We start from the raw sequence: 23,958 nt of genomic DNA, 5'->3' as shown, positions 1-23,958 counted from the left end.
CTCTCTGCGCCTGAACCCAGATTAGAGGACAATAGTGCAGAGTCGCAGCTTTGCTCCCACCTCCCGGAGGGGCCGTTCGGTGGGAACCGGGTTGGTTCCGGGAATCGCGGGCACCGGCGCCCCCTACCCCGCGGGGGGCGAGGGGACCGCTGCCAGCACGGCCCGGGAACTCGGTGTCGCCCTCGCCCTCCCCCTCGCGGCCACTGGGCCGCCTCGGCGGGCGCCGGCTGGACGGGGCGGGGCCCTTCCCACCTCCCCTCGCCTCCCCTCCCCTATTTCCCGGGGTGGGAACGCTGGGACGGAGGCGGGAGGCGAAAGGGGCTGCAGGAGGGCGTCCGGTTACATCTCCGCCTTGTTCAGCCTCCCGCCGCTGAGCCGCCTGGTGTGCGGGACCGCAGTTCGGCAACATGTTGGCCGCGAGCGGCCGGAGCGGGGCTGCGTGGACGCGGGCGCTGCTGCTGCAGCTGCTGCTGGCGGGGTCCGGGGGCTGCCTGAGCCGCCAGGACCTCTTCCCCTTTGGCCCCGAACATGGGGACCTGGAGCTGGAGGCCGGAGACGACCGCGTCTCCCCTGCCCTGGAGCTGAGCTGGGCGCTGCGCTTCTACGACAAATCCGACATCAACTCCGTCTATGTGAGTGCGGTCCCGGACGGGAGGGGAGGGCTGAACCGGCGTCGGAAGGAAGGTCGCGGCGGGCCGGGGCGCCCGCGGAGCCGGACGGACGTGGGCGTCGCGGGCGGTGACCGAGACCCGGGGGCCGCCTGGGGACCTGGCGCGGCGCTGGGTCTCAAGCCGAGGGGCGGCTCCAGCCTCTATCCTGCCGCCGGAGTGTCCCTACGACCCAGCCACTGTCACACGAGGAGCGCGCGGGTCCGGGGCAGCCCGGCTCTCCGGTGTGTGGCCCTGCTCGCGCCCTGCGGCGACCCGGGACCCGGGACGCCGGGTGGAGTTTCCCCCTCGCGGCTGCGGGCTGGGTCGCCGCCTGGAGTGCGTCCGCGTCTCCCCATTGTCCTGGGCTTTTGCGGGGCCTGGGACTCCCGTGGGTGCAGGCGCGGGGGGAAAGATAGCCCGACCCGGCTCTCCGCCCCGGGCACTTAGACGGCCCCCGCGTTTGTGCGTGTGGACTCCGGATGTGTCTTGGCAGTGGTTCTGCTTTCTCGTCCAGAGTTCAGGGCTGGGAACGCAGGGCGCCCGGTGATCCAATTTCCTGTGGCCGAGCATTGTCACCGCGGGGGCCCCCCATGAGGAGCGAGTCCAGATGTCCTAGAGCTCTCTCTGGAGCTTCCCCAGAACTGGCCGGGCCTGGGGGGCGCTGTCAACTCGGCAGAGTCCTCCCGTGCCGCCGCCTTTCCCAGCCGCACACCATGTGGGTTTCATATAAAGCTCGAGCGCATTCCAGAAGTGGGGGGAGCCACACACAGGGCTGGAGCCTGTCCCGCCCGGGAAATGTCTGTGCTCCTGGTCTGCCGGGGCAGAGCAAGCCTGGGACGACACTCACGTGGAGCTCGTCGGCTTTGCCTAAAAAGAACGAGTCCTCAAGGTCCCGATCCTAGTTGGGGGACGGCCCCGGCCCTTGTGCAGAGTCTGGTGAAGCCTCTACGACCCCTTTTCAGTGTAATGCTTTGAAACGCAGAAAATAAAACCCACAAGGTCACTAAGGAAACCAACTCTGTTGAAATATAGATCAAAATATTTTTAAATGCACATTTTATGCAGTAGTGTGCGTGCTTACTTTTAACCACATTAAATAACAAGCTGTAGCAGCAAATCCAGTGGAAGGTTAGGAAACTATTGAACTTCAAAGCTTGTGAGGACGGTAAACAATATTCAGACACCTGCAGCAACTACAGGATGTCCCAAAAGTCACAGGGGTACATGGGCAAAATGGGAAATTGTAGCTAAATGTATCTTTATTTACAAAATATTCATTACGAAATTTTACAAAATTTTTCCTTTGGATGGGGACTTTTGGGACACCCTGTATAATGTGGTATGAAAATATTTGTGACTTATAATAGTGGCAGAGTCACTAAGCGCTACTGGTACTGTGCTTTGTTGCCTACGTTCATTATAGAAGGAAATGCTAAACATCAGCAGTTATCGAAAATAAAAATGAAATTTCTTTTTCTCATCTAAATTAACAGACCCACTGAATTCTATTCAGGAATCTCTATGGGAGTCATTGGACCCCAGGTTAAGAACCTCTTTGTTAAATTGGGGACCGTCCTTTACCTGTGGCATCAGACTAACTACATTGCAAAGACCTAGAAAAATCTATTCCTACAAAAAGATCCCTGCCAGGCTGGTTGTGGTGGCTCATGCCTGTAATCCCACCACTTTGGGAGGCTGAGGAGGAGGATCATTTGAGGCCAGGGGTTCAAAACCAGCCTGAGGAACACAGCAACACAGTGAGACCCGGCCCTGCCCCGTAAAAAAAGATCTCTGTCAAAGTATTCAGGTCTGTTTGGATTTACTCTGCATTTCTTTTTTTTTTTTTTGAGACAGAGTCTCACTCTGTTGCCCAGGCTAGAGTGAGTGCCGTGGCGTCAGCCTAGCTCACAGCAACCTCAAACTCCTGAGCTCAAGCGATCCTCCTGTCTCAGCCTCCCGAGTAGCTGGGACTACAGGCATGCACCACCATGCCCGGCTAATTTTTTCTATATATATTTTTTAGCTGTCCATATAATTTCTTTCTATTTTTAGTAGAGATGGGGTCTCGCTCTTGCTCAGGCTGGTCTCGAACTCCTGAGCTCAAACGATCCGCCCACCTTGGCCTCCCAGAGTGCTAGGATTACAGGCGTGAGCCACCGCGCCCGGCCTACTCTGCATTTCAAGAAGAAAGAATCCCACAGGTCTCTGGGTCTATGCTGTAGGTTGCATGCTCCAGAAAGCTGACTTTGACCATGATGGAGACTGAACAGGCGGGTTATTTTATCAGGGTGCTGTCGGATCCACACCTGTGGAAGGGAGGGAACTGAAGGAGCATTGAGCAGAGGGAGAAGCCCAGCTGCAGTGAAGTCCCGGCAAAGGCCTCAGCCAGCACCTGGGGAGCTCTGAAGCTGGCATGGCCTTTCAGAGCTATCTCAATGAAGTCACATGGCTGAGCCCAAAGTCCATAGGTGAGGTGGCCCATGGTGACAACAGGCATGCGTACTGGGAGAGGGGAAGAGCTGGGGCCAGATGACGCAATATACTCCGTGTAGCGTCATGAAAGCTGGACAGAAGGTCTGTGGTTGGTGGGTTAAACTATCTGCAGCTGGTCACAAGGCGTGCTTGTCATTAGTAACATAAGCCCAGCAATCGTTTGCAAAACGGCATGGGCAAATGGACCAGGGAGAATTTGGAAGCGGGGAAACCAGTCCTATACGCTGCTGGGTGATCCAGACACTTGGCAATGAGACCCTACAGAAAGGGGGACGAGGAGAGAAGAGGGTGGACCTGAGAGGTGGTGTGAGATGCATCAACAGGATTTCTGGCCGACCGGTCACATGTGGGACATGATGAAGATGGCAGACAGTGGTGGGGTGGCTGGAGGGGCTGACTTGAGTGAAAGGGCATTAGCCTAGGTTTGATTCTGGGGCGTTGGGACCAACAAGGGGGCCAGAATGTGGATGCCCTGTAGCCAGTATACCTGAAAGTGAGCAGTCAGGCTGGGGAGGGAAATGAACCAGTGAGACGGGTTTACAAGAGGAAATAGCATAGTAAGAAAAAAGCTGAAAGCAGGAGTTAGAGCCCTGGAAAATGATACCTGCCACTGGTGATGCTCTAATGAACGTGGCAGTTCTCAAAGTGTAGTCCAGGGATCGCTGGGTGTCCTGAAGACTTTTGCAAGGAATTTGCAAGGTCAAACTTTTTTCCTAATAATACTAAGATGTTATTTGATTTCTACACACCCACGTGTACAGCAGAGGCTACATGTGTGATAGCTACCACAACAGCTGGAATGCAGAAGCAGATACAGGAATCCAGCTGTCTTCCACTAAGCCAGACATCAAGTTGATTTGCAAAAATGTAAAACAGTGACGATTCTCTCCTTAAATATATTTGGTTTGGAAAATATAGTTATTTTCATAAAAGATAGTGTTATTTATGTTAACATGTAACTAGTTCATAATTTAAATATTTAAATGTTCCTCAGTTTTCATTTCTCATATGATAAATATTGACTGAGATAAACTGTATAAAAACAAGCTCTTGGGGATCTCATTAGTTTTTAAGTCTATTAAGGGGCCCTGAGACCAAAATGCTGGAGAACTGCTGATCTAATGCTATCCCAACATCACATGCCTCAGCCTCAATGTGACAGATGTTCAAAGGCAGGAGAAGGGTGTTGCTGGGGAAATACTCCATGGCAGGGTGAGGCGCCATACTGCTTCCCAGAGTAACTCCTGCGGGCCACGGTAGACTCCCAATACGATAAGGTCTAATTGTCCCCATGGAATAGCCCATTATTTTTGGATAGGAAACCAACATAGTCCCACTGATGAAACCAGCCATTCTTTGGACCCCATCCTGGGTCTAATCGGCCAGCCAACTGAGCCACTGGACATTTTACACAAGTTCTGCTGTCTTGGCCAATGAACTTTGAACTCCTTGGGTGAGAGTTCTTCAAAATTGTAATGAGGTTGTGCAGAACGATAAAAACCACTTTCTTCCTTTGCCTGGAATTTTTATCATCTTAGTTTACTAATGTCGGTTATCTTGTGCTGATTGGAAGCTCTGATAGGGTGTGTAGATCAATAGAAGAATTTCTGGAACATGATTTTATTGCCTATTAAATGATTTTTCTTTGATTCCTAAACATGGAGAAATGGATGAGTTGTTATTATTTAATATGTTCAGTTTGTTTTGGAGATAAAATCTTTCATGCTAGAGAAAAATAATAAAAGGATATCTTTGGTAGCCAAAAGATCGTATACCTCTTTCCTGACTCATTTCCCGACTCTAGTTTCCATTCTCTCTCTCTCTCTCTCTCTCTCTCTCACACACACACACACCCCTCTAGTTGTTCACTTGTGGAGGGGCACATAGGAGGTTTATGAATTTGTTGGTCCAGCCCAGGGTCAACACCTATGGCTCTGCTGCTGTTCACAGGACAAGGGCTCCGGCCCAGGGGACAAGGTGGGATTGGAATCTAGCCCACACTCCACTCACCGAGCCCTGAGCTTCAGCTGGGGCCACCCAAAGGAAGGGTCACCTTCTTCTGATTTGCCCAAAGTTGCCTTATGGTCCAGCAGTGACCCTGGATGAATCACAGAATACTTAATGTAGTGATCCTAGCACTCTGGGAGGCTGAGGCAGGAGGATTGCTTGAGCTCAGGAGTTCGAGATCAGCCTGAGGAAGATCGAGACCCCATCTCTACTAAAAATAAAAAAATTACCCAGGCGGGGTGGTGTGCACCTGTAGTCCCAGCTACTCGAGAGGCTGAGGCACGAGGATCGCTTGAGCCCAGGAGTATGAGGTTGCTGTGAGCTAAGATGATACCACTGCACTCTATTCAGGGCAACAGAGCAAGACGCTGTCTCAAAAATAATAAAAAACCCAACAAAGTCTCTCATTAGACATTAACTGGATTAAATTGAGCACATTGACTCATCTCTAACTGTTACCCTTAGATTGTCCCTAATCTCTATTTGCTAATCCTTTTGTTTCTATATCTAATTCAAGCCAGAGTCATTGCTCTGGCTCTGTGGGGTTAATGGAAAACATTTGCAATTTGGACTTGGAGTTTTGTGCTGGCATTTCTGGTGTATGATCTTAGGCAAGTTATATGAACTGAAACTCATTTTTTTTTTCCCCTCAAATGAAGAATGAAAACGATATTAATCTTTACTAGGTTTAATGAGATAACTAGAGAAAAAATGCTTTGTTAACTAACTGTAAAGTGCCCTGCAAATGGATCAGGCATGAGGCCCAAGGTCCACCTCTGGGCTCTAGGCTGAAAGTAATCAATCTCTATCTTGATTGTGTCCTGGACTTTGCTATTTTTCTAGATTTCTTTTTCAAGTTTTTCTTTTCTGAGGCCCTTTTAGTTTTCCAACTCTTCTAGCTGCGCAATCACTAGCCATAAACCCATCCCAAGAAACTTTGCAACTTCCACGACTTCTGCCCCCGATTTCTCTAAACTGGGCAGTCAACCGAAACAGCATGAGTCCTGGCTAAGGACTCCAGCAGACGTGGGTTCCGATCTCGGTTCTATCACTTGCTGGCTGTGTGATATTAAGCTAAATTTAGTCTCTTGTCATTTCTTTGTCTGTTTCATGCACATGGAAAGAGGGATCAGGTTGCATTAAATGCCTGGCGTATGAAATTTGTAAAAATGCAAACAGCCTTAGTAAAGGACCTCAAAATTAGCAGACACTTAGTCAATGTTTGTTGCTTTTCCATTCTTTATTTTAAATTATTTTACCTTAAATTCCCACTGCCTCTGGCCCATGGGGTTTGAATTTCATTGTCTTCTCAGGACAGCTAGTAGCATTTCTAAAACGACCCTGTTTGTTTCTCATTTGTGCCTACCTCAGGCATTCTCTAACCACACGTGTTTTGAAGAACTCTTTCCCCTACTATTGCAGGCTGCTTTCTGCCCCCGGGGGCTGCTGCTACCAGGCTCACTGAAGGCAAAAAAGATGGCTGTTTCACTTTTTCAGCCTGCATTTGGACATGAGAAATCTAACACAAAATTGAAACGCATTGAGCATCTGCATTTAGACTTTTTCTAGTGATTCATGCTGCCTGTAAGTTCACATTAAAGATGAAAATGAGAAAAGAAGTGCTTTTTAAAATGCGAAAACTCTCCCATTGTAAGTTAGCCTCTGTCCATCCCCATCTTGTCAGTTGAGTTGAAACAATTGTAAATAAGTGTTTCCAGCTGTTAACCACGTGGTTCTTGGCATTTTTCACCCTGGGGTTTTTGTGACATACTTGACGCGTTCTGCCCTGTGGCAGCTGGATGAAAAGCCATATTGTTTGCTGTGTTCCTTGGGGTGAGCGGATAGACATGTTCAGTAAAGGGACATTAAGTTGTCCTAGTATCTTAGTGAGCTGGAGTTTAGCTTTGCTAAGGGAACTTTTTTCCCGTGTGAACTGATTTGTAAGCAAGATTTCAGGGCAATATTTGCATTGGTCGACATGCTGGAAATAGCTGTTTTTCAATACAAAAGTGTTTATTCCTTAATGCAAATCCACTAAGAACTCATGTAGGCAATATTTGGTTGGTTTGAGTTACCTTAAGACAATAATATAACGTTAGTATTAACAGCTCTCTCAATAATTCAGATGGGCTGTCTTAGGAGTGCGTTGAATCTACAAGGGTTTTGCAGTGTGATCTATTTAGGTAGCAAGGAACACGCTGGTGCTTTTGGGAGGCAGGGCTCTGAGATGCTAATTGCAAAGTTAGACAGAGGGGCAGACAGAAAGCAACAGTGGTAAACTCTGCTGGGGAGGTCAGGGAGGCTTCACAAGGAAAATGAGACTTTGGGGAGGACACAAGCTGAGGTTTCTGGAGGAGGTTTTTCAAGGAGGTTTCCAAGAAGGAGGGGATCATAGTTGCAAAAGCACGTGGTGTTCCATTCAGTAGATGGAACACCGTGGTGAGTTTGGAGGATTGTAAGCAATCGCAACATTTTTTTTCCCAGCACATTTCTACCCCAGCCTTTTACTCACCAACATTCATATCAAAACTAAAGTGTGGTCCCATAATCCACGTAATTTTTTAACTAGCAAAAACGTGGTGAACAGAAAGTAATACTGGTGACTGCTGTGCAGTACTTAACGTTTAATAATAATTGTTCCTTTCTGGCCGGGCGCGGTGGCTCACGCCTGTAATCCTAGCACTCTGGGAGGCCGTGGGCGGATCATTTGAGCTCAGGAGTTCGAGACCAGCCTGAGCAAGAGCGAGACCCCATCTCTACTAAAAATAGAAAGAAATTATATGGACAGCTAAAAATATATATAGAAAAAATTAGCCGGGCATGGTGGTGCATGCCTGTAGTCCCAGCTACTCTGGAGGCTGAGACAGGAGGATCGCTTGAGCTCAGGAGTTTGAGGTTGCTGTGAGCTAGGCTGACGCCACGGCACTCACTCTAGCCTGGGCAACAGAGTGAGACTCTGTCTCAAAAAAAAAAAAATAATAATTGTTCCTTTCTGGACCCAGGGCACTGCATGGGGGCCCCTCAAGGCTCTGTAGCTTTTGATTAACTTTCACGACTAAATATGCTTTTGCCAGCACCGTCTGCTCATGATAACGCTCCTAAATCCCTGGGAGGGGCAGGGCAGGGAGGGGAAGTCTGGGGAGGGAAGGATTGCAAAGCCAGTGATGGATGGAGGTAGAGAGTACAATGATGGTTACCAGTGGCTGGGAAGGGTGGGGTGGGGGATGAAGAGAGGCTGGTTAATGGGTACAAACACACAGAGAGAAGGGATGAGCTCCAGTGTTCCATAGCACTGTACGGTGACTACAGTTAACAACAATATATTGTATATTTCAAAATAGCTAGAAGAGAAGATGTGAAATCTTCCCAACACAAAGAAAAGATAAATGTTTGAGGTGACGGATATACTAATTATTCTGATTTGATCGTTACACATTGTATGCATGTCTCAAAATATCACATGTACCCCATAAATATACACAATTATCGTGTATCAAAAAAAGGACAATGATGGAGTCCTACTTATTTATTTTTGCTTTTGTTGCTTGTGCTTTCTGTGTCATGTCCAGAACCTCATTGCCAAGACCAATATCAAGGAGCTTTTTCCTTATGTTTTCCTCTACGAGTTTGAGGTCTTACATCTAAGTCTTTAATCCATTTTGAGTTTACTTTTGTGAGTGCTGTAAAATGGGGGTCCATCTTCATTCTTTTGTATGAGGACAGCCAGCTTTCCCAACACTGTTTACTGAAGGGACTCTTCCTGCCCCATGGTGTGTTCTTGGTGCCCTTGTCAAATATGAGTTGATTGAAAATGTGTGCGTTTGTTTCTGGGCTCTCGTTTCGGTCCTGTTGGTGTATGTGTCTGTGATAGCTTTGCTAACTAACTTGATTGTGGTACTCATTTCACAGCATACATCCATATCAAATCATCACGTGGTATACCTTACATTTATACACTTTTGTCTATTTTATCTCAGTAAAGCTGGAAAAACAAAACAAAACAAAAGACAATGAACCGCAGGCCCTAGTCCTGACGGAGAACGTTAGTGTTGACTTATCTATTAAAACCATTTGCCCTTCTTTGCTAAACTTTAGATCAATCATGTTCATTCGCTATTTTTAAAAAACCAAACTTTTATTATGAAAATTGTCAAACATATTCAAAAACAGAGGAATATAATGAACTCCAGGCACCTGTTGCCAGCTTCAACAGGTATCAGTTTGAGGCTTATGTTGTTTCATTTTTATCCCCACCTGTTCCTAACGGCCCCCCCATCCCCAAACTGGTCTTTTTTTTTTTTTTTCCCGAGACAGAGTCTCACTCTTTTGCCCTGGCTAGAGTGCCATGGTGGCAGCCTAGCTCACAGCAACCTCAAACTCCTGGGCTCAAGCGATCCTTCTACCTCAGCCTCCCGAGTCGCTGGGACTACAGGCATGTGCCACCATGCCTGGCTAATTTTTTCTATATATTTTTAGCTGTCCAGCTAATTTCTTTCTATCTATTTTTAGTAGAGATGGGGTCTCGCTCTTGCTCAGGCTGGTCTCGAACTCCTGACCTTGAGCGATCCTCCTGCCTCAGCCTCCCAGAGTGCTAGGATTACAGGCATGAGCCACTGCACCCGGCCCAAACTGGATTATTTTTAAGCAAATCCCAAACATTTTATTTCATTGTAAAGACTTCAGAATGTGCCTCAAAAAAAGACTCTTTTCAAAAACAAAAGAGTAAAATCATGATCACACCTTAAAAATGTTAATAATTCCTTACTATCATCCAATATCCGAATAGTTTCATGAAATGTTGTATTTTGCTTTTCAGTTGATTGTTTTAAATTACGGTCCAGACACGGCCGACACATTGCATTTGGTGGATATGTCTCTTAGGACTTTTAAATCTACAGGTTCCTCCCATCCCTTTTTTTCCTTGAAATTTATTTATTAAAGAATCTGGGTATTTGTCTGCTCGAGTGGCCCATATTTTGGATTTTGCTGATTGCATCCCCACGGTGTCATTTAATATGTTCTTCTGTCCCCTGTATTGTAGATTGGTAGTTAGATGTGGAGACTTGGTCGGATTTAAGTTGTCGATTCCTGTCGATGCACTCTGGTTTAGTAACCGGTGTTGCACTGCAGGAAACCATAATTCTGCAGTTCTTTCTTGTGCTCCCCAGCTGAGCTCGCCCTTAGGCATGATTTCTAAAACAACCTAGGTGCACAGGTCTTATCCTGTATTGAACCTGCCTGCCCCGTGTGTTGGAGGAAGTCAGGAAGGGAGGGAACTCTTGTGGATCAGGTGCACGTAAGCTCTGGAGCTACGGTGGGGACCAAGATTGATGGTCTCTGATCCCAAGGAACTGACCACATAGTGGGGAGAGCAGCCAGATCTGCAAACAGGCAGGAAGGAAACAAGCAGGAGGCAGAGATATAAGTCAGGAGGTGAGGTGGGGTGAGAGTCCAGTGGGCGGAGCTTGCACTGCAGGGGGAGGGTCTCTGAGAAGGTGCTATTGCAGCTGAGGCCTCAAGGACAAGGAAGAGCCAGCCATGGGCAAGAATGAGACAGGCAGGGGGTGCTGGCAGTAGCAGGGACGGAGAAAGTGCCATATGCAGTGAGTCCTCACTTAATGTCACGCATAGGTTCTTGGAAACTGCGATGACTTTAAGCACATCACCAAACTCCTAAGTAAAGGCCAAAACACTTCCAGTATTAAACATTGAAATGTATGTGAGCTATACATGCATGCATTTAAGAAAGAATAATAGAAACAAGTAAGATGGTTATATACCCAATTTTTGTTGAATCAGTGAGTGACAGCGGTCATGGTCGTGAAGGGTTCAACCAAGAAATGAATGTTTGCAAAGCAAAAATTGTCAGGAGCACCTCCAGCCTCCACACAGGTCAAAAACTAAAGATAACCAACGTGGGGCTCGCTGAGCGCTTTCGTCTCGCATCATTTATTGTTGTGTGTTGGTATGATTATCGTATACTGGACAAATGTTTGTTTTACAATAATTTGTATTCATTCATTCATCCATTTTCCAACCCTCTTATTCTAGTTCAGGGTCATGGGTGGCCAGAGTCTCTCCCAGCAGTTAGGGGCACCAGGTGGTTACCCACCCTGGCCAGGGCGCTCACGCACACCCACACGCACACTGCTACCGTGTAGACACGCCAGGGCTCCCAGTCCAGTTTCCTTGGGGACCATGCCTGGGTCTGTGCCTCCTGCCTCCTAAGTACCTCTGGCCTGTCCTCTTGTCCTGCCTGCCCTTCTGCTGTTGAATTGCCTATGGCACCTTCAAAAAATAGAGAAAAGGAACAAGGCAGGTAGGAGCATCATGCGCTCGACAGACTTTGCAAAACGAGACTTGCACCCACATGTAAAAGAATATTGTTCATCATGTTTGCTATTAATTAGTATTTCTGCAAGAAAAAAAAGTTTCCAGGGGAGAAGTTTAAAGCTAAGAATCTAATGAAACTTCTGGCTTTTCTGCATGTTACATTTACCTTTGAAGTCATCTTTCTTCATTATCACAGAGGGTTGAGTTGAATGTGCAGTAAAACTAGCAGAAAAATAATTTCCCAGTAATAGTACTGACGAGGGCTGTATGATCTTTGTCCAGAGCATTTGCAGTGCTTCAGATACTTGTCTAAAAACCTGATTCCTAAAGCATTGCTTGTAAAAATAGAAACATTCCTGTGCCCAGATTCCAAATAATAAAAGACGCGGGGAGTGTTTTCAAAATTGTTGGACTGATTTAAATTTCACTGGAAAACAGCTCTCTGAAATGAAGCTGTCTATATGGGGCCGCCGTGTGATCACTTCCCACTAGCAGATGGTCGCTGCCAACTTCTGGCCGCTTGAGAAAGTGAGCTGTTTCCCACGCTCCCACACACCAGCGCGCTGGGACGTGTGGCTGGGAGATGTCGGGATCTCTGGGAGGGAAGACAGGAGAGAACAGCTGGGTGAAGCTCCTTGCAGACTCCCTTCTCTGCAGCCTGTCATTATATTCTAGAGAGCCTTGCTGCTGCCAGGTAATGACAGAAAACATGTCACCTAAAGAGTTAATAGCCCATGAAGTTTGGTAAAAAGAGAGGGTTGTGTTAAGTCCACATTTAACTCCCAGAGCTCTAGTTCTTTTCCTGGGGCCAAATCATCTCTGCACATTGAACCTCTTTAGCAGGTTTTTGGCACGTTGCAAGTGTTGGGTGTTAAGTTCCTCTCTTTTTCCCACCTCTGCCCCCATCCTCTAGTAATGAGGTAAGAAGTGACTGAAGGATAAGGCTGTGGGAGGAGGAGGAGGAAGAGAGAAAGAAGTGAGCTGGAAAATCCACTGGCCTTGTAATGAATTCCTGAGTAACTAAGAGTCGCTATGTTAGATTCGTGTTTTTCCAGTCTGTGGCCGGGTGCCATTTGCAAAATCTCTCCCATGTGATTAGGGAATTGTTTCTTTTAATTCACAGATTCTCTAAGTAAAATGATTGCTGGCGTGCTCTTCCAGTGGATCAGCACTAATAAGGAAGTGAAGGGTGTCAGACCTCATCGGTTAGCCCTAGCACCACCAACACCAGGGGACTGCTGGCCACAGTATCTCAGCAGCCCTTTCCCATGTTCCCAAGGACTGTGGGTTTTGCTGAGCAAGAACAGTGATATGTTTTTTTAGAGACAGTTATAACTGATTTCAAGAAGGCTGTACATGTTGTGATTAAAAGGGCCAATTTTGGAGTCAGCACCATGGGTTCATATCCTAGTGTTGCCACTTCTTCCTTGGTGACTTTGGACACATTGATGAATTTACCTAATTTCCCCATCAGAAAAATAATGGGTATCAGTAGTAGTTAGTTTTATGGGATTTTTCCGAGGATTGGATGTTGGTAAGATGCCTGGAGCTTGGTAAACATTCAATAAACGTTAGCCATTATCCTAACACGTTAAATTATTCAAAATAATTAGTGATACCAGAGTGTCCCATTCAGATTTACTTCTTCTTCTTCTTCTTCCTCTTTTTTTTTTTTTTTTGGGACAGAGTCTCACTCTGTTGCCCGGGCTAGAGTGCCGTGGCTTCAGCCTAGCTCACAGCAACCTCAAACTCCTGGGCTCAGGCAATCCTCCTGCCTCAGCCTCCCAAGTAGATGGGACTACAGGCATGTGCCACCAGGCCCGGCTAATTTTTCTATATGTATATTTTTTAGCTGTCCATATAATTTCTTTCTATTTTTAGTAGAGACGGGATCTCGCTCTTGCTCAGGCTGGTCTCGAACTCCTGAGCTCAAACAATCCTCCTGCCTCGGCCTCCCAGAGTGCTAGGATTACCTCGCCCGGCCCAGATTTACTTCTTAACACTTCATTGTATCCTTGCCTGTTTGTGTCAGTCTTTCCCCTCTTGGATTGTGGGTTTCTGGAAGGCAAGGGCTGGACTCTACCCATTCTCTTCCCGCAGCACGTAGCCCAGTCCTGGAAGGATTACTCAGTTTGCTGAGTAAATTCATTAAGGCTTTAATAATGACGTCTGTGCTTCTGCTCCCAGCCCATCTTGCCTGGAAAAAGAATACCGGGGTTTGCAATCCAGCCGCGTGTCTTTGTCAAATTCTGTTGTATTTTACGCAGCATCGGTACCTTTGGTAGCACTCTGGGTCCTACTGAGGAGGAAGGTCATTTCTGCATTCCTTTTAACCACACTTGGTTTTGCACAGGTCACCACAAATGGCATCATTGCCGTGAGTGAACCCCCGGCCAAAGAATCCCATCCTGGGCTCTTCCCACCAACCTTTGGTGCGATCGCGCCTTTCCTGGCGGACTTGGACACCACAGATGGCCTCGGAAAGGTTTATTATCGAGAAGACGTATCCCCCTCCGTCACTCGGCTGGCAGCGGAGTGTGTCCAGAGAGGCTTCCCGGAGGTCTCTTTCCAGCCCAGGAGTGTGGTGGTCGTCACTTGGGAGTCTATGGCCCCCTACCAAGGGCCCAGCAGGGACCCTGCCCAGGAAGGCAAGGTAAGTGCTCCCCCAGGTCCAAGTGCAAAGAGTCTGACACGCTGGCTTTGAACTCTGCAGTCGTGGGGTCTGTGCTGCTCTGATGTACATCATGCCTATGTCATTGCTAAAGATAGAAAATCCAAAGCAAAATCTCGTAGACTGGTGATTGCAGGCCCCAAAACTCACAAGATCTTATCTGCAAGGCTCTATAAATCTGTGTTTCAATGGTGATTAGATACAAAGAAAGACAGTTCCTGAGAAGACTGCCTCGTGGCAAGAATAGGCTTGATACATGGCATCCCCTGGCTGTTCTTCCTTCAGGTGGCAGATAGTGGAAGGAAAGTTTCTAATTAAATGGAGACGTTATCGATGTGAAATAATAGGTTCAAATAACCAAGTCCTCCTGAGGGATGTGAAGATACAAAGACGGGGCCCAGACTCTAGCTGGGGAGACAAGAACCATTTGGACCATGTGAGCGGTTTAGAACTCGTGTTATGATAACCCAGGGTGGGAGTCTTTGTGGGTGAAGGCTTTAACGACCAGGCTTGGACTTGCCCTGGAAGGAAGGAGAGTATTGCAGCAGATCGAGAAGCCACTGCTAGACCTGGAGTGACCTTTTAGGCCAGGCCTCAATTTTTCCTTGGAAAAGTAAGTTCTCTGTACCATCACTTAATTTTTTATGGGATAACGGGGTAGAGAGAAACTTGAAAGGTTGAGAAGCATCCGTGTAAATGGGAGGTGTTCCAGGCTGGTAGTTCCCAAAGTATGTTCCGCGAAACACCAGTCTGGTGAGATAGTCCTCGGGAAAAGGTAGCCACCCCTGGCCGGATTAGTTTGGGGAATGCTAAAACTGTATCTCCCCGTTTCGGAGACTCACTCTGAAAAGTCCTGCAGTAAAGAAACCTGTTTAATATTGTTCAACTGAGCAGTTCCCAAACCTTTTGGCCATACCTCCCTCCCCAATAACTCCCCAAACAGGACACATCACATCCCACGGAACACATTCGGGGAGAGTCTGTTAGGGGCCTGGGTGACACGTTTTGCCTGCCAGCTGTTATCTGTCTGAGTGCCACACTGGAGAACTGCTCGAATCTTACATTTCTCAGACGCCTCCCTTTTGCTTGGGTGAGAAACGCCCAACCCCCAGCCCCTTGGTACCACGCCCTCCTCTGCCTCTTGGGCCTAATCTGTCACACCTCCACTCACCTGTGTGGGAGCTGTGCCAAATGACTTGCAACTTCCTGATCTTGCCTTTTTTTTTCGCCTGCATTTATCTTGCACAGGTTGTCCTCTGTATTTGGGACGTCCCGACCCCCTACAGGAGTAAACACCTCCTGCTTGTTCATTCAGATTTGTCCCTTCCATGCTGCCTGGATGAACCACAGCCTCCTCTGCTCCCGCCACTCCCGGCAGGGGACACTTCCTCCTACAGCTCCTAGGGTGCTTTATTCGTATCTCTGCCATAGAATCCATCCCCTGGTTTTGTAGTATTTTGTTCGCATGTCAGTCTTCCCATCTAGATCGTAAATTCTCCAGTGCAGGGACCATGCATTTTTATTCTTCACATCCACAGAGCTCCGGGCAATATCTGGCATGTAGGAAAGGTACTAATGTTTAAGGAATCCTTTCTCTGTGCCTGGCCCTTCATATGTTATCTCGTGTAGTCTTCCTCCTGTATCTATGAAGTAGATGGTTTTATCTTCATTTCATAGATGCAGACTTTGAGGCTTAGAGAGCTTCAGTATCATGCCCAAGGTCACACAACCAATAACGCGTGGAGCAAAGATTTGGATCCAGGTCTGTTTCTTCCTAAACCTTGTGTTATTTTCTACCGTGTGGTGCTTGGGCTCAATAAATATTTGTTAAATGATGAAGGTGGTTGAATATGTTTAATGGCCGTGGAAACAAATTCTGTGGGCAAGAATTTCCTCAGTTGCATGAGCTTCAGGCCGCCATCTGCAGGTACCATCTGTATAATTTTTGGTTAACCTTAGGGTCACATTTATGCAGAAGATATTTATTTATTAATCAGAAAATTTCATGTTGACATAGCCTTAGGGATATGTCAGTGGAGCCATCCTGGAATACTTGGTCCTCGCTGCAAAAGTATGTCTTTTATTTTTTTATTTTATTTTTTTATTTTTTGAGACAGAGTCTCACTCTGTTGCCCAGGCTAGAGTGAGTGCCGTGGCGTCAGCCTAGCTCACAGCAACCTCAAACTCCTGAGCTCAAGCAATCCTCCTGTCTCAGCCTCCCGAGTAGCTGGGACTACAGGCATGCGCCACCATGCCCGGCTAATTTTTTCTATATATATTTTTAGCTGTCCATATAATTTCTTTCTATTTTTAGTAGAGATGGGGTCTCGCTCTTGCTCAGGCTGGTCTCGAACTCCTGAGCTCAAACGATCCGCCCACCTCGGCCTCCCAGAGTGCTAGGATTACAGGCGTGAGCCACCGCGCCCGGCCAAAAGTATGTCTTTTAGAATAAGGTGAGAATATTGCCATCTCTTCGCAGTACTGTCCTTTTTACATATAGCCTGGTGAATGACACATTTTGCGATCTGTAGATACCTTCCTGAGTAACTGACTTGTAACTCATCTTCACAGAGAAACACGTTCCAGGCTGTTCTGGCCTCCTCTGATTCCAGCTCCTACGCCATTTTCCTTTACCCCGAGGACGGTCTGCAGTTCCATACGACGTTCTCAAAGAAGGACGGGGACCAGGTCCCTGCTGTGGTCGCGTTCAGTCAAGGTCTAGTGGGGCTCCTATGGAAGAGCGATGGCGCTTATAACATATTTGCTAATGACAGAGAATCGATTGAAAATCTGGCCAAGTATGCTTCCTTTGTTTCTTCAATACATTCTTCCCTTCATGTTATTGTCTTACTAAGAATAATGCGCTGGGTACTAGAGATCATACCTAAAAATGTTCCTATGGATTTAAGTTTTGTATGTCATTTTTATAGTATGAAATGCTGTTTTTCTGATGAGTTTAAGGGAATATACTCTTCAAATGAACAGCTATCCTATTTTTTTTAGATATCATCCTCCTTTAAAACAGTTTCTATCATTTTATCTGTAAGTACAAAGTTAGAAATAAAGACCTGCCCAAGACCCCACAGCCAGTGGAGCTGGGATTTCTAATAAACTACGTTTGCACTGTTATCACCCACAGCACTTCTGACATCAGATATGTGGGTTCTTTTCCCCCCTCACACCACCCAGTTCTCCAATTTGGGGACACCTGTGTGGTGTCCTACAGTTCATTTCGATTCTGGCGCTGGAGTTGGTGCAGCCCCCCAGGTGACAGGCTCGGTCCCACAAGACGGCCCCCCCTTCAGATGTCAGTTGGAAGTCCTGTGTCCCCATGTGTACTTCTGAGCAACCAGCTATAAATCCGGGGTTTCCGTGACCCCTCCTTAGGTTTGATAATTTGCTAGAATGGCTCGTAGAACTCAGCAAAGTGCTTTACTCACCATTATTAGTTTATCATAAACGATACAATTCAGGAACAGCCAAATGGAGGAGGTACTAGGAGGGCAGAGCTTGCATCCCCTTTCTGGCCGTACCACCCTTCCAGCACCTTGACATGTTCATGGACACAAAAGCTCTTCGACATCTGTCATTTAGGGGATTTTACGGAGGCCTCATTACACAGGCGCGGTTGACTAAACCACTGGCCATTGGTGGCTGACTCCAGCTCCAGCCCATCTGCCCTCTCCGGAGGTGGGTGCAGGGGAGGAGGGAGGGGGACTGAACAATTCTCACCCTTTAATCCTGCCTTGGTCTTACTGGCCACCAGCCCCCATCCTGAAGCCCTCTGGGAGCCCCCAGCCACCAGTCCACTCATTAGCATACAAAAAGGCACTCTTATCACTCCAGAAATTCCGAGGGTTTTAGGAGGTCTTGTGCCAGGATTCAGGGACAAAGGCCAAATATATATTTATACTATGTCACACCATGCCGTGGAAAGACATCGTGGAGAAAACAAATGACATAAGTCATAAAGCCACCTTCAGTCACATGAGCTACCTTAGCTCACAGGGCACATTCCCAGGGATTAGTATGAGTTGAATTTTAAGTCCCAGCGACGTCCCTGGAGCACGGCTCAGGAATGGCAGAGGGTGAGCCTTTGTTAGTGTCATGCCCATTTGGACACAGCCTCAGCAAACAGCCCTGGACTGTCTCAGCTCTGTGACAGACAGACAGGACAGCTACTGCTCTTCCGGGGCTGTTTGTGAGTCGCTGGCCTGTTTCCAAGAAGCCTGTCCCTTCCCCTAGGAGCAGCAACTCTGGACAGCAGGGCGTCTGGGTCTTTGAGATCGGGAGTCCGGTCACGGCCAGTGGCGTGGTGCCCGCGGATGTGAACCCTGGACCTGACGATGGAGCAGTGTACGACGATGAGGAGGATGAAGACTATGACCTGGCGACCACCCGTCTGGGCCTGGAGGGCGCGGCCACCACGTTTTTCCCCTACGGGAATCCTAGAAGGGGAGATGCCAACACATACGACCTCCCCAGTGTCCTCTCCCCGCGCCAGGCGGCCACCGAGAGATCCTTGGGACCTGCCACCGAGAGGACCAGGTCTTTCCAGTTGCCGGCCGAGAAGTTTCCCCGGCAGCACGGGCAGGTCATAGACGTGGACGAAGTTGAGGAAACAGGAGTTGGTAAGAACATTAACGTCGCAGTTGGTGACGTTCTTGGACACTTGGGCTTCCAGACAAGAGGACGGCTGGAGGGGTGTCAGTGGTGCACAATATGTGGGGGTTTGTAAGGGTCGGAGCTTGGGGAAGGGGGTGCTGAACACCCACAGTCGTAGAGCATTGGTGTCACATGCCTGATGGCTTCAAAGCCCAGTGATCTTTCACTGGGATTAGGACTGTGGTGACAGAGACCGTTGAGTTTGTCTTCTTTGAAGTTTCCTAGTATTCCATTCTGTCTGTTTTAAAGAGAAACATGCTTTAGAATTATTTTGAAAGTCAGGTTTTCTTATTTGTGACTTCTGAGATCAGACATGTATTCGACCCACCTGAAAAAACATTTCAGAAGTTCCTCGGGCTATTACGCAGCTTATCTTTGACACATTTATTTCCTCTTGGTTTCCTAATTAGAATGGTTGATTATTTTTCCTTCCAGGCCCTGTCAGTTTCAGAGTTGGTCCGTGAAAATAAAAAAAAAAAATACAAAATAAGTAGATACCCCTTTTAAAAAAAATAGTGTTTAGTATAATGTCTTCTAGTCAACCATGTTATATCAGATTTTTGCTACATTTTGAGGGAAAATGATTTGAACCCCAGCATGCTTTTATTTGTCTTATAAGAGATGTTCAGATTAAACTGTGCTCGTTATTTTCTTCTCTTTTTCTTTTGTGACAGAGTCTTGCTCTGTCGCCCAGGCTAGAGTACAGTGGCGTCATAACTCACAGCAACCTCAAACTCCTGGGCTATCCTCCTGCCTCAGCGTCCCAAGTAGCTGGGACTACAGGCCTGAACCACCATACCCAGCTAATTTTTCTATTTTTAGTAGAGAGGGGGCCTTGCTCTTGCTCAGGCTGGTCTCGAACTCCTGAGCTCAGGCAATCCTCCCCCCTCAGCCTCTCAGAGTGCTAGGATTACAGGCGTGAACCACTGCACCTGGCTACTTTCTTCTCTTTAGATTGACATATAATCCATGAAGGTTCCTATAAATGGGTTAGTCTAAGCTTTCAAATACGTTTACTATGACTCTTTATTGCATCTACTAAGGAGTTATCATAAGACCCTCTGAAAAGTAGTCCATTCCACATTATTCTCTTATTTTTAAAATTTTTTAAAGAGCCAAGGTCTTATTATGTTGCCCAGGCTGGTCTTAAACTCCTGGCCTCAAGCGATCCTCCCACCTCAGCCTCCCGAGTAGCTGGGATTACAGGCTCCAGCCAAAGCGCCCAGCCTCTTATTGTCATTTCTCCTTACTTGTTCTCATGTGTCGCATAGCCATAGTCATAAATGTTTGCTCTTACTGAGTATCCTTATTGAGTAATCACAGGCAAAATGGGGTGCTTACCAAATGGTTTGCTCACCTACTTCTAAGGCACAGAAATGGAGAAGCTGCAGTTTGGTGGCCCGACGAGGACACGGGTTCATGCCTCAGGGGTCCCCGACACACACTGCACCCTGGATTCCCGGGGTGATGCTGACATCTCCCAGCCCATGGCATTCTGCCCTGTCTTTCAGAGTCACCTCCCCCAGATGTGTTGGGTGTGTTTACTTGCAGATGTTGCGCTTTGAGTCTTATCCTGTCTCCACCCTTTCTAGGTATCTCTGAAATTCTCATTTGTGCAGCTGTCACTTTTAAATGCGACCATATCTGGCCCCAACAACTTGATACTGAAAAAAAACCTAGATTTGAACCCAGAATGTGTCCAACACAGATGTTTTTCTGTCCCTCTATTCCAGCTGTTTCCCTGCATTTATTAGAAACAATCAGTAGCGTCACGTGTTCAGTTCAGGGCCTGAGTGTTCTCGGCTCCCAATGCCATCTTTATACACGCTTGAAATTTCCTTCCAAGTATGTAGGACTAATAGAATCTACCTGGGTTTAAACTGTACTTTTATCTTCCCTCTGAACAGTCAATTATAAATGGAATCATTCTCCTCCCTAAAAGTTCACCCCTCTTGTGCTTTTGAACTTCATTTCCAGATTAATTTGCTCTGGCTGATTAAATTTAATGAGCTAGGTCATGATTCTAATGAAATGAACTTGGGAGGTGGAATTTAAAAATGGAGCAATTCTTTTTGTTTCTTGGGTCAAAAGCTTTTACCAGGTGTGACTAAGGCATTATGTCTGATCAGCTTTGGTATAAGTGAATTATTCCTTGGGGGAAAGGGGGTGGGAGAGAGAGGGAGATGGTTTAAAATTTATTTATTTATTTATTTTTATTTATTTATTTTTTTTCTCCTTCCCCTCCCTCGGTTTAAAATTTTTTTAAAAATATAAGCCAGAGGCCGGGCGCGGTGGCTCACGCCTGTAATCCTAGCACTCTGGGAGGCCGAGGTGGGTGGATCGTTTGAGCTCAGGAGTTCGAGACCAGCCTGAGCAAGAGCGAGACCCCATCTCTACTAAAAATAGAAAGAAATTATATGGACAGCTAAAAATATATATAGAAAAAATTAGCCGGGCATGGTGGCGCATGCCTGTAGTCCCAGCTACTCGGGAGGCTGAGACAGGAGGATCGCTTGAGCTCAGGAGTTTGAGGTTGCTGTGAGCTGGGCTGACGCCACGGCACTCACTCTAGCCTGGGCAACAGAGTGAGACTCTGTCAAAAAAAAAAAAAAAAAAAAAATAAGCCAGAGCACCGTGGCACATGCCTGCAGGCCCAGCTACTTGGAGACTGAGGTGGGAGGATCCCTTGAGCCTAGGAGTTTGAGACCAGCCTGGGCAACATAGCAAGACCACGTCTTAAAAAAGAAAAAAAAAAAAAATATATATATATATATATATATATATATGGTAAGGTGGTTAAAATGGCAAATTTTGTTTTTAATATATATATCTTACCACAATAAAAAAAAGTAAAAAAAAATATATTTTAGGGTCCCCCCAAATGTGAAGCTGATCCTTCTGACTGCATCAGATGCATACTATCCTAAAATTGACGTTGGATGGCGGTAACCTAACGTTGATTCAGTGCACTGGATTACAGCAGTTTTGAGTCATGCACCCTTGTGATTTCTCAACTCCCTCTAGACCTGTTTGCCTCAGTGGTTTGAGTAACGGAACCACATGACTATACTATTTAAGTCACTACCTGTAGTGGATTTTAATCTTCTCTCATTTTTTTTTTTTTTTTTTTGAGACAGAGTCTCACTCTGTTGCCCTGGCTAGAGTGCCATGGCGTCAGCCTCGCTCACAGCAACCTCAAACTCCTGGGCTCAAGGGATCCTCCTGCCTCAGCCTCCCGAGTAGCTGGGACTACAGGCATGCACCACCATGCCCGGCTAATTTTTTCTATATATATTTTTAGCTGTCCATATAATTTCTTTCTATTTTTAGTAGAGACGAGGGTCTCGCTCTTGCTCAGGCTGGTCTCGAACTCCTGACCTCGAGCCATCCACCCGCCTCGGCCTCCCAGAGTGCTGGGATGACAGGCGTGAGCCACCGCGCCCGGCCTTTTACTCTTCTGTTGATGAGCCTGGTCCCTGGCACGGCCCAGGCAGAAGTGAGTCCCTGCGGGGACTGAGGGGGCGCAGGGGACTGAGGGGGCGCAGGGCGGAGAAAGGCCCCCCGGGCCGGGGCTGTGCGAAATGCTGACAAGCCTGCCCTTGTTTTTCCCGCAACAGTTTTCAGCTACAACACGGACTCCCGCCAGACGTGTGCCAACAACAGACACCACTGCTCGGTGCACGCGGAGTGCAGGGACTTCGCCACCGGCTTCTGCTGCCGCTGCGTCGCCGGCTACACGGGCAACGGGCGACAGTGCGTCGCAGAAGGTGATTTGCGTCTACGCGGTCCGCGTGTGGGGGAGGGGGAGGGGAAGCGGGTTTTTGCTTTGGCGCTGGTTTCTCAGGGCCGGCGTTACCCGGATCTCCGCAGGTGTGCGGTGTTTTACGTAATAACGTGGCGGCGACAAGAGATGTCTCAGTCCCCGTCCTTTCTCCTGTTCGCTGACGGGCGTTCCCGGGGAGGGCCCGGGTTGCTCTCATGGCGAAGCCTCGTCCCTTCCTGGGCTGTTTCTCCCTCTCGGGGGGCCCCTCTTCACAGCCGCCCTGAGCCGGGGACAGAGGCCGAAGCGTTGACAAAAATTCCTGCCTAGACCGGGAGTTTTTCACGCCCCTCATTTTCCTCAGCTCCTTTCAGATTTCTCCCGTGTCTTTTTCCTCAGCGTCTCCCCAGGTTCCCACGGCGTTCCTCACAGACCTCGCTGTCTCGATGGCTGACGAAGCCGGGCAGGGCCGCGGGAGGACGGCCGAGCCCCGAGTTCATGGCGGGCAAAGTTTACTCCAGTCCCCCTTCCTCTTCCGTTTCTCTCTCCCGGCGCCCCGGAAATCCTAGCGTGGTTATGGGGGAGCCCGAGGGGCGCCCCGCGGTGAACCCCGCTGTGGGGTGACCGCCCCCCTCAGAGGGACCCGCTGGCCTCGATGCTCCCGCTGGCCAGAAAATTCCTTTCTGTGCACTCCCAGGGGGTCCTGGTGACAGTTGACCGAGTGCAACTTCTGGGAGGCGGGGGCCACGCACCAGAGTGGAAACAGGAACGACAAAAATCTCCGCTGCGTTGAGTCTTTGTCCCCTTAGATGTTGTCTTCATCAGGGGCTCATAACCAAATACCTGAAATGGAGTAATTTATAAAGAAACGAAGTTTATGTCTTATAGCTATGGAGGCTGGGGCGGGCCTTCTTGCTGGCGGGGACCCTGCGGAGTCCCGAGGTGGTGCAGGGCGTCACATTGTGCGGGGACTGAGGGTAAAACCACCACCAGTCCCGTTCCTGGGATGACCCATTCATCCATGAATGGGTTAATCCGATCTTGAGCCCTCACGACCCAGTCACCTCTTAAGGGTCCCCGCCTCTCAGTACTGCCACGTGGGGGATTGAGTTTCAACATGAATTTTGGAGGGGACACACATTCAAACCACAGTGGGTGCCAACAGTTTCCCTCACTTGTCACAGGTCATTTCCTTTGTGTGTTTAACGGGGAACTTCAATTGCTTTGCAAAAGTCGACTAAATAAAACTCAGTTGGAGGAGCGTTTTCTGTTTTCCAGATCCCCCTGCCGTAGCTCTAGTTAAAGTCAGTTATTTTAATTTGCTAAAGACAAAAAAAAATTATTTCCTTCTGTATCACAATTACAGTGAGGCTTTTTAA

The 23,958-nt window shown here is 47.8% G+C and overlaps 1 protein-coding gene across 1 annotated transcript in view; it reads left to right on the top strand.

The window, feature by feature from the left end:
• The first annotated feature begins 278 nt into the window (after positions 1–278).
• NID1 (nidogen 1) overlaps positions 279–23,958 on the top strand; it is a 75,693-nt gene continuing 52,013 nt past the window's right edge. Inside the window, exons 1-5 of the mRNA XM_069484566.1 lie at positions 279–632; positions 13,837–14,136; positions 16,726–16,952; positions 18,400–18,785; positions 22,437–22,586. Of these exons, the coding sequence (XP_069340667.1) occupies positions 408–632; positions 13,837–14,136; positions 16,726–16,952; positions 18,400–18,785; positions 22,437–22,586 (1,288 nt within the window). The 5' untranslated portion in view covers positions 279–407. The remainder of the gene's footprint in view (positions 633–13,836; positions 14,137–16,725; positions 16,953–18,399; positions 18,786–22,436; positions 22,587–23,958) is intronic.

This window comes from Eulemur rufifrons, chromosome 11 (genome assembly GCF_041146395.1).
Source record: "Eulemur rufifrons isolate Redbay chromosome 11, OSU_ERuf_1, whole genome shotgun sequence".
Taxonomy (NCBI): Eukaryota; Metazoa; Chordata; class Mammalia; order Primates; family Lemuridae; genus Eulemur; species Eulemur rufifrons.
This window is presented reverse-complemented; position numbering and strand designations above follow the sequence as displayed.